The sequence below is a fragment of the Megalobrama amblycephala genome, linkage group LG4 (assembly GCF_018812025.1).
Source record: "Megalobrama amblycephala isolate DHTTF-2021 linkage group LG4, ASM1881202v1, whole genome shotgun sequence".
NCBI lineage: Eukaryota > Metazoa > Chordata > Actinopteri > Cypriniformes > Xenocyprididae > Megalobrama > Megalobrama amblycephala.
In genome coordinates this window covers 10,189,750-10,203,038 of record NC_063047.1, presented here as the reverse complement: position 1 = coordinate 10,203,038, position 13,289 = coordinate 10,189,750, and the positions used below count along the sequence as shown (strand labels likewise).

Sequence of the window (13,289 nt, the reverse complement as noted above, 5' to 3'; positions counted from 1 at the left end):
CTCACCATTTCCAAGGGCGGACATTTTGCATAGTGTACTGTTGCCTTTTGGGTGATTCATTGAAACCAAAACCTGGATGTATTGCAGTAAAAGGGCGCATTTCATGTTCAACATCATTTTAAGGATCACAAGTCAAGCGTGTGTGGGTTAAACATAAGATCTGTTGAAATGTTCCATACTACAATCAATGTACCATATAGGCTACACATGTGTTATGTAAGATATGGTTTATAAATATTACGTAATACAATTATGTAATATGCATATATCGAATAAATGTTAATACACATCCATCATACATTTTAGTTCTTCAACAAAATATAACCCTGTTGGATATATCCAGAAATAATTAATCCTGTGTTGTTGTTTTTTTTAGTTTGTTGTTTATTGCATGTTTCACTTCATCATGTAATGTGCATAATACCTCTGATTTATTACAATAAAGTTATTACAATAAAGTTTTTTTTGTCCTGATATGATGTTTTCTGCATAGCTATTAACAGCAGAGCATAATATTTATAGGTTGTCAGTGTGTTGCCCATGGCGTTGCCTCTCAGATGATTCAAACTTAAAGAGGTCGTGAATGCTTGCATTCATTCATCAACTAGAAACACACACAGCAATGGTCGGATTCAAAGCTTTCAAGGCTATCTAAATGTATTTGTGTGCAGTTTTATTGCCTGAGAGACACTTCTTTTTCTTATACTCTAAATTAATATATTTTTTTTTTCTTCTAAAGCCACAAAGTGTTTACTTGATGACTGTTGTTTTCACTGAATCCTTTTTGCTCACTGTCCAGTTTATCTCAGAATCTTTTAATTGAACATTATAAACAAAATATACATTTAGATTTAGAATGACATTCATAAGTGCAAATAAATAAAGCAATGCACACCAATATAATTGTAAAGAGGAAAAAGTACAAATAGGGGTGTTTTCATTCATCTTCCAACAACGTAAAAGTCCCTTATAATTCCAGCAAATTTGCAGGCCTTTTTTACTATTTCAATTATGGAAAATATTTACAAACAATTTTTTTAAAATTACATTTTAAATTCATTCTCGAAACTGCTTATATTTGTACAGGATGACAGTTGTAGTGTATAAATGATTCCAAAGAATGTCTCAGCTTGAGAAAATACTCATCCATTAGCAGTTTTTTTTCCCCCATAGTGACTACTTTAAGAGTAAAAACCTATTTTGTCTTATAAGTTATGGCTCAACTAATATTCATATTTGCATTCAGGGTGTGTTTGTCTCGGCTGTTGTGTAATGTGAACCAGTGGTGAAATCTGCTATTAGTTATATTATTGAACCAACCACTGTTATAAACACTTGATAACTGAATATATAACGGCATATGCAGAGAAACTCTGTATATAAGGCAGTATTTAATACATAGTAACAAAATCAGAGAAACAGACATTTTGAGGAAAACTCCAATGATGGATTTTTATTGAGTGAGAATTATAGGGGACACTAAGTACTTTTTCACAGATGAATTTTCAGTGTTAAAAAAACTCCAAAAAACACTTGAATTTTTTTTTCTTTGAATCCCGTAATTTCAAAAAAGTCCTCTATAACAACAGAAGGGTTTTTCTGGCCTCCTAACAAAGCCCAGTTACCGGTTTCAACAAATTGCAAAGGTGGTATGATTCTTAAAAAGCCAGGAGTCACCATCTAATGCTGAACCTGGAATGTAAGCAGTCTTTAGTTGTTTTCTCTCTTTTCTTCTACATTTGTTGAACTCGTTCCTCTTTCTTAAAGACAATCCATTACATTTAAAAGAAAAATAAAACAAACCCCATACAGAAATGTCACAGACTCCAGAGAAACATCACAAGCACTAACGGACATACAGACTGAGAGCCTCCTTCCACCTCCCGCTCCAAAACCAAGCTACAGACCATCCGCTTAAAAAAAAAAAAAAAAAAAAAGGAAAGAAAAATTAAAATCAGAAAAATCAACAAAACCAAAGAAAGACGCCGCCTTTTTTCACACCTCTCGTGTTGTAGACACCTGATACAGCCGCGGCCGAACACAAGACTTGTTTAGTCAGCTTTGTTTTTTGTGCTAAAAACCTGAACCAGTATTTACAAATTCGCTGATAAAAATATTCCTCTGGTGGTGATGGGCAGAGAGGAGGTTGTTGAGAGAGCTGGAGAGGGAGAGAGAAAACTGGGAAAAAGAGAGGAAGATAAAAGAAAGGAAAGGGGGTAAAGGGAAAGAATGGACGGATGGACGGACGGATGGACAGGCGTGGTGCTACTCTGTCTTCGGGTCCTCCTTCTCAGGCTCTGCCTCCTCTTCTGGAGTTTTCTCAACCTGTGTAAAAATAAAAGGGACAAACCCATAAGAATCAAGCAGTACTGCCTTTGCACCAATCAGAATCATTCTTTACAAATAGAGGGGGTGAAATTGTTATTTAAAAGAATTAAAAACCTGAAAAAAATACGTTTGTTTATTGTGTATTGAGTTTCCATTCAAGAGAAACAAAAACATTATGTCCTGACAAGATTTTATTTTATTTTAGAATTGTTTTTTTTACTAGCCAAGTAAAGGTTGTTTAATAGTGATAGTAATAAAGTCTGTGTATATGTATGATTTGAGGTAGACTGGTGTGTGTATATATTTACCTCGTTGGTCTTAGTCTCCCCATTTTCTGATTGATTCTCCTCCTTGGATTCCTCAGCCTTTGCTTTTGCTTTCTTCTCTTCCTTTTTATCGTTCACTTCCTTCTCTTTCTGTCAGAGAGAGGAAGAGACAAGGCAAAAGAATGACTATTGTGAGAAATATGAGACAAACCGAATGATGGAAACATGTGACACAGAGTATCAGTACAAAGGTGTGTTTATTAAAAGTGTAATTACTATAAGTACCTTGGGAGTTTTTTTCGGTTTGGGTTCAGGTTTTGGAGGTGTTGGTTTCTGAAGGGAAAAGAAAATATATGATTCATTCACAAACTTACTGTTCAATAAGTAAAATGCATACCTAAACAATGAACATATAAATAGTTAAAAAAATAACAGCATGGCTGTTGTTCTGCCCTATCCTGAATTGTACAGATAATCTTAAAAGGAAAAGTCTGGCAAAACAGTGTTAAAAATTTCGGAATCTATATATTTAAAGTTCCTGAAGAGATTTGAGCTCAAGTATTTTTAAAAAATAAAATAATTATATAATGGTAACATTAAAAATCTCTTTAAAAAGAAAACAACTTACCGCCGATAATCTAGCAGACCTTCTCTGAGGCTACAAAAGGGAGAAAGGAAAAAAATCTAATTATTTGAGGGCAGGTAAGAGAGAAAAGATACTTACTAGAACTCTTATTTATTTAAAAAAAAACTTTTTTCCCTCTTCATTTCACCTCTGTGTACCAACCAAGCTTATACTTTAAACTTGGCACAATGGACTACAAATATTATTGGCTCTTATGATAAATTGCTTGGTTTTTTTGTTTGTAATTTGATTTAGTAATTGTAATTAGAATAAATAAATAAATGTAAATGTAGATATACAGTAATGCATTGATTGGTTGTGATTACTTAAATATGCAACCCAAAATTGCTTTAGATATTATTCGAATTGTTCTTTCCATACCTCCTCCTTGACTTCTCCATCAGTTCCCTGCAAAAAAACAAAACCAATATCATAAGTTAGAACATGATCAATAATTTTATTAACATTTATGGCGGGAAAACCAAAAAGGCAACTTGTGGAAACGTTGGGATCTGCGCTTCTCTGCATATTTGTAGAAGTGAGCAACATGCTGAGTAGCCAAAATACGTGTGTGTTTAGCTCTATTAAAGTTCAATGGACTTTTATCAGAGGATTTGCGTATATGTTTATTTGTCACCGGACGGCAGCGCAAAATGGTGCGCCGATTTTTTATTTATTGTTTTTAAAGGAGGCATTTCACTTCACGGGCTCCACACATTTGAATAAGGAGGAGGGGCGCGATTATCCCGCCTCAGCGCTGCCACCTGGCGGCAAGCAGGCGTCATGACACTCCTCTTCCATGGCGAACAAAGAAAATGCGTTAAAATTGTTTAAAAACGCGACCGTCTTTTCGCAAAATTAACACCATTCAGAAAATTAGAGTTATCCAGCTATTTTTTAATCCCCATTCGACAGAGGCTGAGGCACGATTGCGCTTATAATCGTCGGTTTTCGCGTCGAGCTGTGTTGGAGATGGAGAGAGAGAGAGAGAGAGGGCAGCATGGCTGCGGTTCCACGGGCATGAGATCAAGCCGAGCTTCAGCACAGCTCTGCTCCACTAAAACCCTCCAACTGAACGCACCACGATCGACAAAAACACCGCGATTCGTTAGAAAAAATCGCAAAATTAACAACGATTTTTTATCTGCCCACTGATTCTAAAGAAGTCGCCTGGATTTTTATTAAAAAAACATTGTCTCGAGGGCTTCCTAATTTCACGACTGATTAGTAAGGGCAAAAGTGTAGCCGTGCGCCGCGCTCGGCTTTTCTACATACCTTTCTCTTGGGCATGTTGAGTTTGGGATATTTTTCTTCTTTTATGCAAAACTAACAGGTTATCTTTTGTGATTCGTAGTTCACAGTTCAGGAGACTGTCGTCCGCTATGCACTAATTCTGTAGTAAACACAGGGCTACATTAGAGCCAGTGGTTGAATGGGAGGGTGGGGGCGGGGCCATGCTGTGACTGATGTTCCGCTGGTCCAATCAGCGGGCGTCTGGGTCCTCCACAGAAGAGGCAGATTCTTACCTCCGCTGTGCGTTTACGCGCGAAATCCTGAGGTGCAAATCCAACGGCGGACCTTCCTGTAAAATTTCCCTGCCAACATGTTAAAAATACAGCTTGACGTGAGTGCATTCTGCACCAAATAATGCTCTGCCATACAGCTCTGATGTGAAAAATAATAGCTCACATTTAATCCCTCCAACAAATTCAGACCCTCCTTCATAACTATGTCTGTATGATATATTGTCACTCACAGCATATCTGCATCTGTGAAGTTTACTAATTGCTGACTGAAGCAGATGAGCAGCTTACCTTAGTTATGAGCCCATTCTATGAAAACATAATGAAACATAATGTGCTGTGCGCACATGTGGCAATCAGTAATAGAGAAGAGGAGCCACAAGACTTTTTTCACTTCTGCTTTATTCAAGCAGAGGCCTAATCTGTGTAAGTGTGTGTGTGTGTGTGTGTGTGTGTGTGTGTGTGTGTGTGATCTATAACTGCTTACTTCCTCTGCTGCTACCAGACCAGAGACGCAAGCTCAGAGAAAACATCTCAGCTACGGATAGATAGATAGATGGATGAGAGAACTCAGAAAGTGATCAGAAAAGTTATCAGAAAGTGACACTATACATTGGACATTACTGGGAATTACTGTCACTCTTGAGATTTCTGTTTCTGCAACTATACAAAAAGGCATCCCACTCTAAAACTTTCGGTAAGTTTCTTTATAGAGATAAATGAATACATACATAAATAGTTGTGACTGCATAATTATCTGTTTTTGTTTTCTTAACTAGTTGTCAAAAGGTTTTTGAAAAGTTTATTTGGGGTATTTGTTTGATCTGAATACAGTGATAAAAAGGGAGTGGTCTTATATTATGAAAGGCCTTTATTAATTTGAGATTTTATTTAAGGAAATTATTAAGGAAGGAAGTGCAGTCAGTACGTGAAATGTGTGTGTGTGTGTGTGTGTGTGTAAAGTTTCCATAACTCTTATCATTCAGTTCTATTTAATTCCTCATTTCAGTTTGATTTCATTCATGCATTCTCAATGTTTGTGATTTTGCCCTCTTCTGTATGATAATACTCTATTTTTGTAGTTGATTCAAGAGTCTTCTTGAGTAAATATTAACATGTATAATCACTGGAGCTTGAGCTGTGTTTGTGTGCGTAGGTGGCTATCATGCTTGGAGAAGCTTTCCTTCACATTCTGAACTGCACAGAAGACACCACAAATCATGATGGACACTCTCACACAGTCTCATCCAACCCCACGACCTGTCCCAACCCCTTCACGACAAACGCCACTGCCAGATCACCTCTGACACCACGAAGTGTGAGAGGTGAGAGACCACAGAGTTCTGGGTTATTAGGATGAGGTTGTGTTAAAAATAACATAATGTCATAATGTGACTGATGGCATTGGGAGATGAACAATGAAGCAATATCACTTATAGACTATGAATGTGGCCCGGGTCCTGGGAAAAGTCAATATATGTACAAATAAAATTCAGGAAGGAAGTGTGATGTTGCTGAGAATTTTAACCCACAAACAGAAAAGCCACATAAATGCAGGTGTTAAATTTGAGCAGAGTATTACTGAACCTTTATAATGCAGATGTATGTATGTAGTTCAATGGATAGTTCACCCAAAAATTCTGTCATCATTTATGCACTCTCATTACTGTCATTACAAACACGAGAGTGCATAAACATATTTTCATTTAAAAACAAATTAATACACTTTTATAACACTATATTTTGTGCTTTATTACCTTGGCAGTAAATGACAAAAAACAAATTAACGCTGTTGCAAGGGTGTTTCTAATAAAACGGCTGAGGTAGTGACAGCAAATTTGACATCATTCTCTCCTCTGACTGCTGTTTCTTTTGTTTTTAGAGCAAATGCAAATACAAAAATTATATTTGCTGTCGTCTCCCATGCACTGCAATAGAAGTTTACCCAACTATGATGACTTCCATTTCTGATAACCTTAGAAATGTGAAAAGGGTCCATTCTTATTTTTATGAAATATTGTAGTGTTAATTATAAACTATTTATTCAAAATTAACTTTAAAATAAATCAACTTTAACTTTCCCTCCCTCTTGCCAGGACAATTACCTTCCAGCAACCTATCACTCACAAATGATAACAATCCAATCAATTTTAAACAGATAAAATTAAGTCCCACCCTACATTTTTTCTTATTCAACAAGCTGTGACTCGTGTATACATTGCAATAGAAAAGGAAAGATTATCGTAATTTCATTTTTTATGCAAACTTTAAGTGTTAATATTGAGCAAAAGAATAAAACAAATAAATGTAAAAAAAAAAAAAAAACTAGTTCAGTTGAGTGGCTCACAGCTACATTAATAGTCTATTTAAAGTTCGCTGCAGAAAACCCCCCCAAAATAAAACGAAATAAGAACATTTTTCCAAGTACTTCCTCATTTAGGTGAGTGCTCAAGTGAATTGCACAAAAGCAGTATTTATATGGAGACATTTAAACTGTCATTCAGTGTATCAAGTGAGCTGCTAACTCTTCTTATTTCCTCACTGTTTTTGTGGCTGTTTTCTTGTGCTATGTTAAGATGAGTCTGGTTATAGCAGTGCCTAAAACATTCTGTCTTCATATCAGCTGGCAGGCCCGAAGGCCTGGAAAAGCCAAGGCAGTGCCGGGCCTCTGCACCCAGCAACGCTATGCCCATTCTCAGCTGTAGCGGGGAGGATCACTTAGGTATGACGCTATATTGCTCCTGGTGCTGTCCCAGCTTCTACAAGGACTATCCGGACCTCCGGCTTGCAGGTGACCGGCTGGAGCACTGGAGTCCTCGTAACCCAGACCCGCTCAACCCATCGGACGACGGTCCCCTGCTTCAATCTCAGGACTTAAGCTTTCTGGAGCCTTCTTTGGAGCCGAGTCAACAAGCAGAGGCTGTAACCCAGCAGGACGAGGGGTATCTTGTCATGGAGAGTGTTCAGAGCCCAGGCTGGGAGAGAAGGCTCACCAACTCCATGTTGAACGGCTATCTGGAGGTCCAAATGCTGGAGGTGTTTTGCCAGCATATGCAAAACATGGCGTGCTGTGGATCGTCATTGCTGGGCACTGACGTCATGCCGGCACTGGTGCCCACCAGCCTGACTGTAGCAAAAGAACAGACAGCCAGTCAGGAAGAAGAGGATTCTTCATCCAATAATGTTGTGAGATACTTGAGCACTTGCTCAGCTCCAGCCACCTCCCACTTCAGCTCACCTGTGCTGCGAATTTCAGAAGCTGAGTAGCCACCCTCATAAACACACACAACTTTTTTCTGTTGGGCTCCTGTCTTTTGACCAACACACAAATATTTGAAGTTATCTGTATTGTTAAAGGAATGTTCTGCATTCAGTACCCACAGCATTTGTGGTATGTTGATTACCAGAAAAATGACTCATGCCAGTTTTTTTGGACCAATTTCAGTAAATAATTTCAATGAAGTACACAAGGCAAGGCAATGCACACACTGTTTCAAAAGTATAGCCATAAGATTTTAAAGGGTTAGTTCACCCAAAAATGATAATTCTGTCATTAATTACTCACTCTCATTTTATTCCGAACCCTTAAGATCTTTGTTCATCTTCGGAACACAAATTACGCTATTTTTGATGAAATCCGAGAGGTATGTGACTCGTCCATAGACAGCAATGTAATCAACGCTTTCAAGGTCCAGAAAGACGTCGTTAAAACAGTCGACGTGACTGCAGTGGTTACTTTAATACAAGAATACTTTAATTACTTCAATAACAACTTTATTCAACAATATCTTCTCTTCAGTTTCATTATCATTCGTTGTTTACGGCCAGTGCCTCCAGGTTCTATATCAGAACGCTGACTCATTATTGGCCGGCTCCTGCGTCAGCATCACACGCATACGTCTTGCTGCTCACGTCTGAAGCTTCGGCCAATACTGAGCTGGCGTTTGGGTGTAAACACGGAAGCCTTCACTGTACTTACTGTGTCACCTTTGTAAGTATATTGATAGTATAATGATTATATTGCGGTCTATGGCCGAGTCATATACCTTGTGTATTTCATCAAAAATATCTTAATTTGTGTTCTGAAGATGAACAAAGGTCTTTACGGGTGTGGAACAACATGAGTGTGAGTAATTAATGACAGAATTTTCATTTTGGGGTGAACTAACCCTTTAATAATATACATGTTAGCACCTTGTCAATGTAAAGTTACACTACTGTTTAAATGTTTGGGGTCAGTATGTTTTTAAAAGAAGTCTCTTATGCTCACCATGAAGGCTCGATTTATTCAATCAAAAATACAGTATAAACAGTAATATTGTGAACTATTATTACAACTTAAAATAACTTTTCTATTTGAATATATTTTAAAATGTAATTTATTCCTGTGATGGCAAAGCTGAATTATTTTCAGCATCATTACTCCAGTCTTCAGTGTCACATGATCCCTCACAAATCATTCTAATGTGCTGATTTGGTGCTCAAGAAACATTTCTTATTATTACAAATTCTGAAAACTGTTGTGCTTCTTAATGTTTTTGTAGAAACTGATACAATTTTTTCAGGATTCTTTGAGGAATAGAATTTATTTTTAAAAAAGTGCTTTAACAAATGAGTCTCACATTTCTATTTTTAGACCTTTTACTTCCAATGTAAATACTAAATTGGCCACATATTTATTACAGTAACTGTAATTTTTCTTTTGTATTAAAAAAAGGTAATGAACCTGAGGGACAATTCTTAAATGTTTTTCTGTTATAATCAACATTCCGACACAAATTCTGTTGATAGAGCTTGTTGAACTCAGAACATTCCTTTAATTTACATGAATGTTTACACAATTCATTAATGTTAATTCATCCTTTCCAAACCTAATAGACTGACAAATTGTGACCAACTGCAAATCCCAGAGAAAACCACAAACAAGTCTAATATTAGAGCAGAGCTCTCTTATCCTCTCTTCTTTTTACTCATCCACAATCCTCCCCTCACCGACCTCTGCTCTTCCATTGTAAGCTTCCATCAACATGGTATGTTTAGAAGAAGAGGAACCAAAGTCATACTGTCATGTGTAGACTGTGCAATGACATTTATAAATGTTACCACTTCCTACTAAACAGCCAATCAAATGTTGTTTATCTCCCTCAGTCCTGCTGCTAAATGCTTTCACTTTCCTTGTAATCATAATGAAATATTTGAAGAAAAAAGGAAATTTATTAGCTTATGTACTCAGTTCTATATATGGTGCTGTAATTCAGTTAAATCAGTTAATTTTTTCATTCGGTTTTTAGTTTGTGGTCATTTTTCTATAATGTGAAACTGTTCAATAAGTATTATTAAATACTGCCACCTGCTGTTCTCACTGAAAAATGAAACCCAGGCAGAGAATCAATACTGATATTGTGCTCGCGCCCTCTGCTGGGAGCTTTCGGAACGGCGGCCAGTGTCACCATGAAGGGTTATGTCACTGTCCATGGCATTGTCCTTCACCCAGAGCTGTTAGTCCTCAAATGTTGTCGATGTTTAAAGATAAGATACACGCATTGCATGTAAAATGTGTTATATTGAGCATTTCATTTGATTGTAATGAATGGAGGAAAATAAAACCTAAATGCCTGTACTGCCATGAATGTGCTGACATATTGTTTTGACGTCGCTTTGACGTCACATTCAGGGAGGTGCCGACATAACAGTTAATGGACCATGAGTAATATTGTGTGTTTGTGTGCGTGCATGAGCGTGCATGTGTGTTTGTGTGCATGCTGATATCCTGGCACCAGTATGCAGGAGCCAAACTCACAGCATCATCAACAGGATTAACTGTTAACTGTGATCTGTAAATGTGTCTGTATGTGTGTGTTAATCTGATCTGTGCCAACATGGCTACTTCACACTCTTGTAGCTGCTCTGTGGGCATCTAAACGGGCTCTTTAGCCTGGCACCATGTGGCAAACCATAATACCAGATGGACCGCTCTCTCTCTCTCACTAGTCCTGGAAATTACCCAGGCCAGAATAACATTTAATTTAGTTCCTTGCCATATTTTGATGTCCTGTGGTAGTGGGACAGGAATGTAAATGCATATTGGTCAATGATGGCTCATTTTTGTGCTCTGGATCTTAAAAAAAGTAAAGAAATAAAATAAATTGAAAATAAATGCAATTTATAGAGCAAAACACACCTTTTGAGATGTTTGTGGCATCTTTTGAATTACAGAACTTAAATTATTTTAAAGTAAAAAAAAAAAATATATATATATATATATATATATATATATAATTTTTATTTGATTGCATTTTGTGAAATACACAAACACACACTGCCTGGAAAAAAAAAAAGTCAGATTTAAATTGCTAGGCAGATGTCAATGATTGGATCATTATTGCAGTGATTATATGTATTATATGAGTGTGTAGCTTTTCATTTCATTAAATGAGGTACATCAATTTTTGGTCATGAACTTGTATTAACAATGCAAGAGTCAAGCACTGAAGTCTCCACCTACACTCTCCATCAATTAGGGTTAGAAGAACAACATGCTAAAAACATATAATCACTGCAATAATGATCCAGTCATAGACTCCTAAGGAATTGCCTATTTAAATCTAAACAATCTGACTTTTTTTTGGCCGGGCGGTATATATATATATATATATATATATATATATATATATATATATATATATATATATACTGCCCGGCAAAAAAAAAGTGTGTGTGTGTGTGTTTGAAAATGTGTTTTTAAGGCAATGCTTATAAAGTCACCTATGATGAAAATCAAGTTTTTAATGTTGTTTATATGTCTAAGTGTTTTTTTTATGCTTTAAGACAAACCATGTGCAAAGTCGTAAGTTAACACTATCGCTGAGTATTTTGTAAAACTGCAGTGATGTAAATACAATTTCAAAAACGCAGTTTGAAATAGCTGGTGTTTGTGACGTCACAAACTACCTTGTAACCAATTATGTCAATGTGCCAGCGGGCTTTAGCACGTCATTAACCATGTCCGCTCTGAAGCAAGTGAGTCGTGTAACATTAGCAAGCCATTTTTAGCTGTTTATAATGTAGTCAAGCAAAAGGCTAATCATATTAATTACCGTTATGTGTCCGACGTCATAAAAAGCTGAGCAAGTGGATCTCTGAGCTCGAGTGGAGGCGGAGCTAATTAGCTTATTCATAGAGCAGCATATAGGCTACTGAATGAAGCAAGGGTGAAGAGTTACATTCAAGCTATTTTAAGGCATGAAGACATTTTTTTTTTCACAGGAAAAAAACGTTTAAATATGCCATTTTGGTGATCAAAGATGAGAGTCAAGGTCCAAAATATTGTAGTACTTTTCATTTGGATACACCACTTGATGAGTAATTTGAGAATCAAAATGAAATACAGAAACGTATAAAACCATGAACTCAAAGTACATTTCTTATATCGTGGCATGTGTTAAAGGATTTCCCCTTTTTTATCATCTCGCACATTTGTTACTGCCCCATAACCAGAGCCCCAGCACCCCCAATCTGTTTTCTCTCTCTGTGCATTTCCGATCATATGAGCAGCACAGACTTGTGTTCTCTGTCTATTTTATAGGGTGACCCGGTTTCCCTGGCTCGGTCGGTTGCGGTTACCTCACTCTGCTGCGCAGCTATTGGTTCAGCAGGCGCACACTCCGACTTTTTGCTATACGAGTGATATTGGGCTGCGGTGACGTAAGCGAACGGGCGCGCAGAAATTTTCCAGACGCGGACAGAGAAGCGAGATCGTGTAGACCCGAAACGGTCCAACCGAGAAAAAAAGGAGAGAGAGAGAGAGAGAGAGAGAGAGACGCATACAATCAAGCATACCAAGTAGCCGTTTGCGAGGCACTCGGTTGCATCTCGCGCTCAGTATCGGACCCAGTGGAGCTGTTCAGCGTTTATCGGTAGTGTCACCGAACAGTCCCCACGCTCACGGAACCGCTGACCCATGTGATACTGCAGCGTTGCGAGCGCGGAAGGGAGGGGGGCGAGAGACACATTTTTCCCCCTGCATCTCCACTCGATAGACTGGAGAAGCAGGTGCACACTTGGGAGAGGGAGAGAGGGAGAGAGAGAGAGAGCGCTGGAGGGGGGGCGGGGTAGAGTCGCGCGCGTGGATCTCTCACCGTCGCAGTCCTCCGCGAGGATGTTTCCAACAGCTAGACTCCTGCCGCGCGCGCGCTGCCGTCAATGTAACGGAATCACATGTGCCCCTGTGATCTAACGGTGGTTCTGATCTCTTTCTCTGGGTTCGGATGGTCCGCGCGCTCCATACACAATTCAACCGGGAAATCAACGCACACCAGCCATGGCGCTGGTCATGGAACCCATCAGCAAATGGTCCCCAAAGCAGGTGCTGGACTGGATGAAAGGTAAAAAAAAAAAAAAAAAAAGTACCCCCGCAGTATCTCTGCATGACCTATAGCCGGTGGGAGAGGAATGCTATGGAAGAGCGTGCTGTATGCGGGATGTGCTCGGCTCAGCCTGTGCCGTGCAGTGAGGTATTGATCGCGCTTATGTGCCATTTTGCGCCTC

General features: G+C 38.2%; 3 protein-coding genes across 4 annotated transcripts in view; 2 read left to right on the top strand and 1 right to left on the bottom strand.

Annotated features, from left to right (window-relative positions):
* Positions 1-1,425: 1,425 nt before the first annotated feature.
* Positions 1,426-4,663, bottom strand: hmgn7 (high mobility group nucleosomal binding domain 7). The gene is made up of 6 exons (XM_048187359.1): positions 4,495-4,663; positions 3,601-3,627; positions 3,223-3,252; positions 2,880-2,927; positions 2,637-2,744; positions 1,426-2,325 (listed from the first exon to the last, which is right to left on the bottom strand). The coding sequence occupies exons 1-6, from the start codon at positions 4,507-4,509 to the stop codon at positions 2,266-2,268; spliced, it is 288 nt and encodes a 95-aa protein (XP_048043316.1). The 5' UTR covers positions 4,510-4,663; the 3' UTR covers positions 1,426-2,265.
* Positions 4,664-5,227: 564 nt separating this feature from the next.
* On the top strand, positions 5,228-9,079 carry si:dkey-237j10.2 (uncharacterized protein LOC568721 homolog). 2 transcript variants are annotated; one of them, XM_048187357.1, is made up of 3 exons: positions 5,228-5,439; positions 5,875-6,067; positions 7,366-9,079. In XM_048187357.1, the coding sequence occupies exons 2-3, from the start codon at positions 5,908-5,910 to the stop codon at positions 8,007-8,009; spliced, it is 804 nt and encodes a 267-aa protein (XP_048043314.1). In that variant the 5' UTR covers positions 5,228-5,439; positions 5,875-5,907; the 3' UTR covers positions 8,010-9,079. The 2 variants fall into 2 exon arrangements, with proteins under 2 accessions (XP_048043314.1, XP_048043313.1); XM_048187356.1 differs by having other exon boundaries at positions 5,231-5,439; positions 5,899-6,067.
* A 3,263-nt stretch (positions 9,080-12,342) lies between these two features.
* si:ch211-26b3.4 (connector enhancer of kinase suppressor of ras 2) overlaps positions 12,343-13,289 on the top strand; it is a 57,078-nt gene continuing 56,131 nt past the window's right edge. Inside the window, exon 1 of the mRNA XM_048187347.1 lies at positions 12,343-13,126. Coding sequence (XP_048043304.1) covers positions 13,063-13,126 — 64 coding nt within the window. The 5' untranslated portion in view covers positions 12,343-13,062. The remainder of the gene's footprint in view (positions 13,127-13,289) is intronic.

Bases quoted from the DNA above. Each gene is read 5' to 3' on its own strand.
- si:dkey-237j10.2 (XM_048187357.1), top strand. From the start codon at position 5,908: ATGCTTGGAGAAGCTTTCCTTCACATTCTGAACTGCACAGAAGACACC. The intron at 6,068-7,365 runs GTGAGAGACCAC...TCTTCATATCAG, and splicing joins GACACCACGAAGTGTGAGAG to CTGGCAGGCCCGAAGGCCTG.
- hmgn7 (XM_048187359.1), bottom strand. The intron at 2,928-3,222 runs GTAAGTTGTTTT...TTTTCCCTTCAG, and splicing joins GGTCTGCTAGATTATCGGCG to AAACCAACACCTCCAAAACC. The intron at 2,745-2,879 runs GTACTTATAGTA...TCTCTCTGACAG, and splicing joins AACCGAAAAAAACTCCCAAG to AAAGAGAAGGAAGTGAACGA.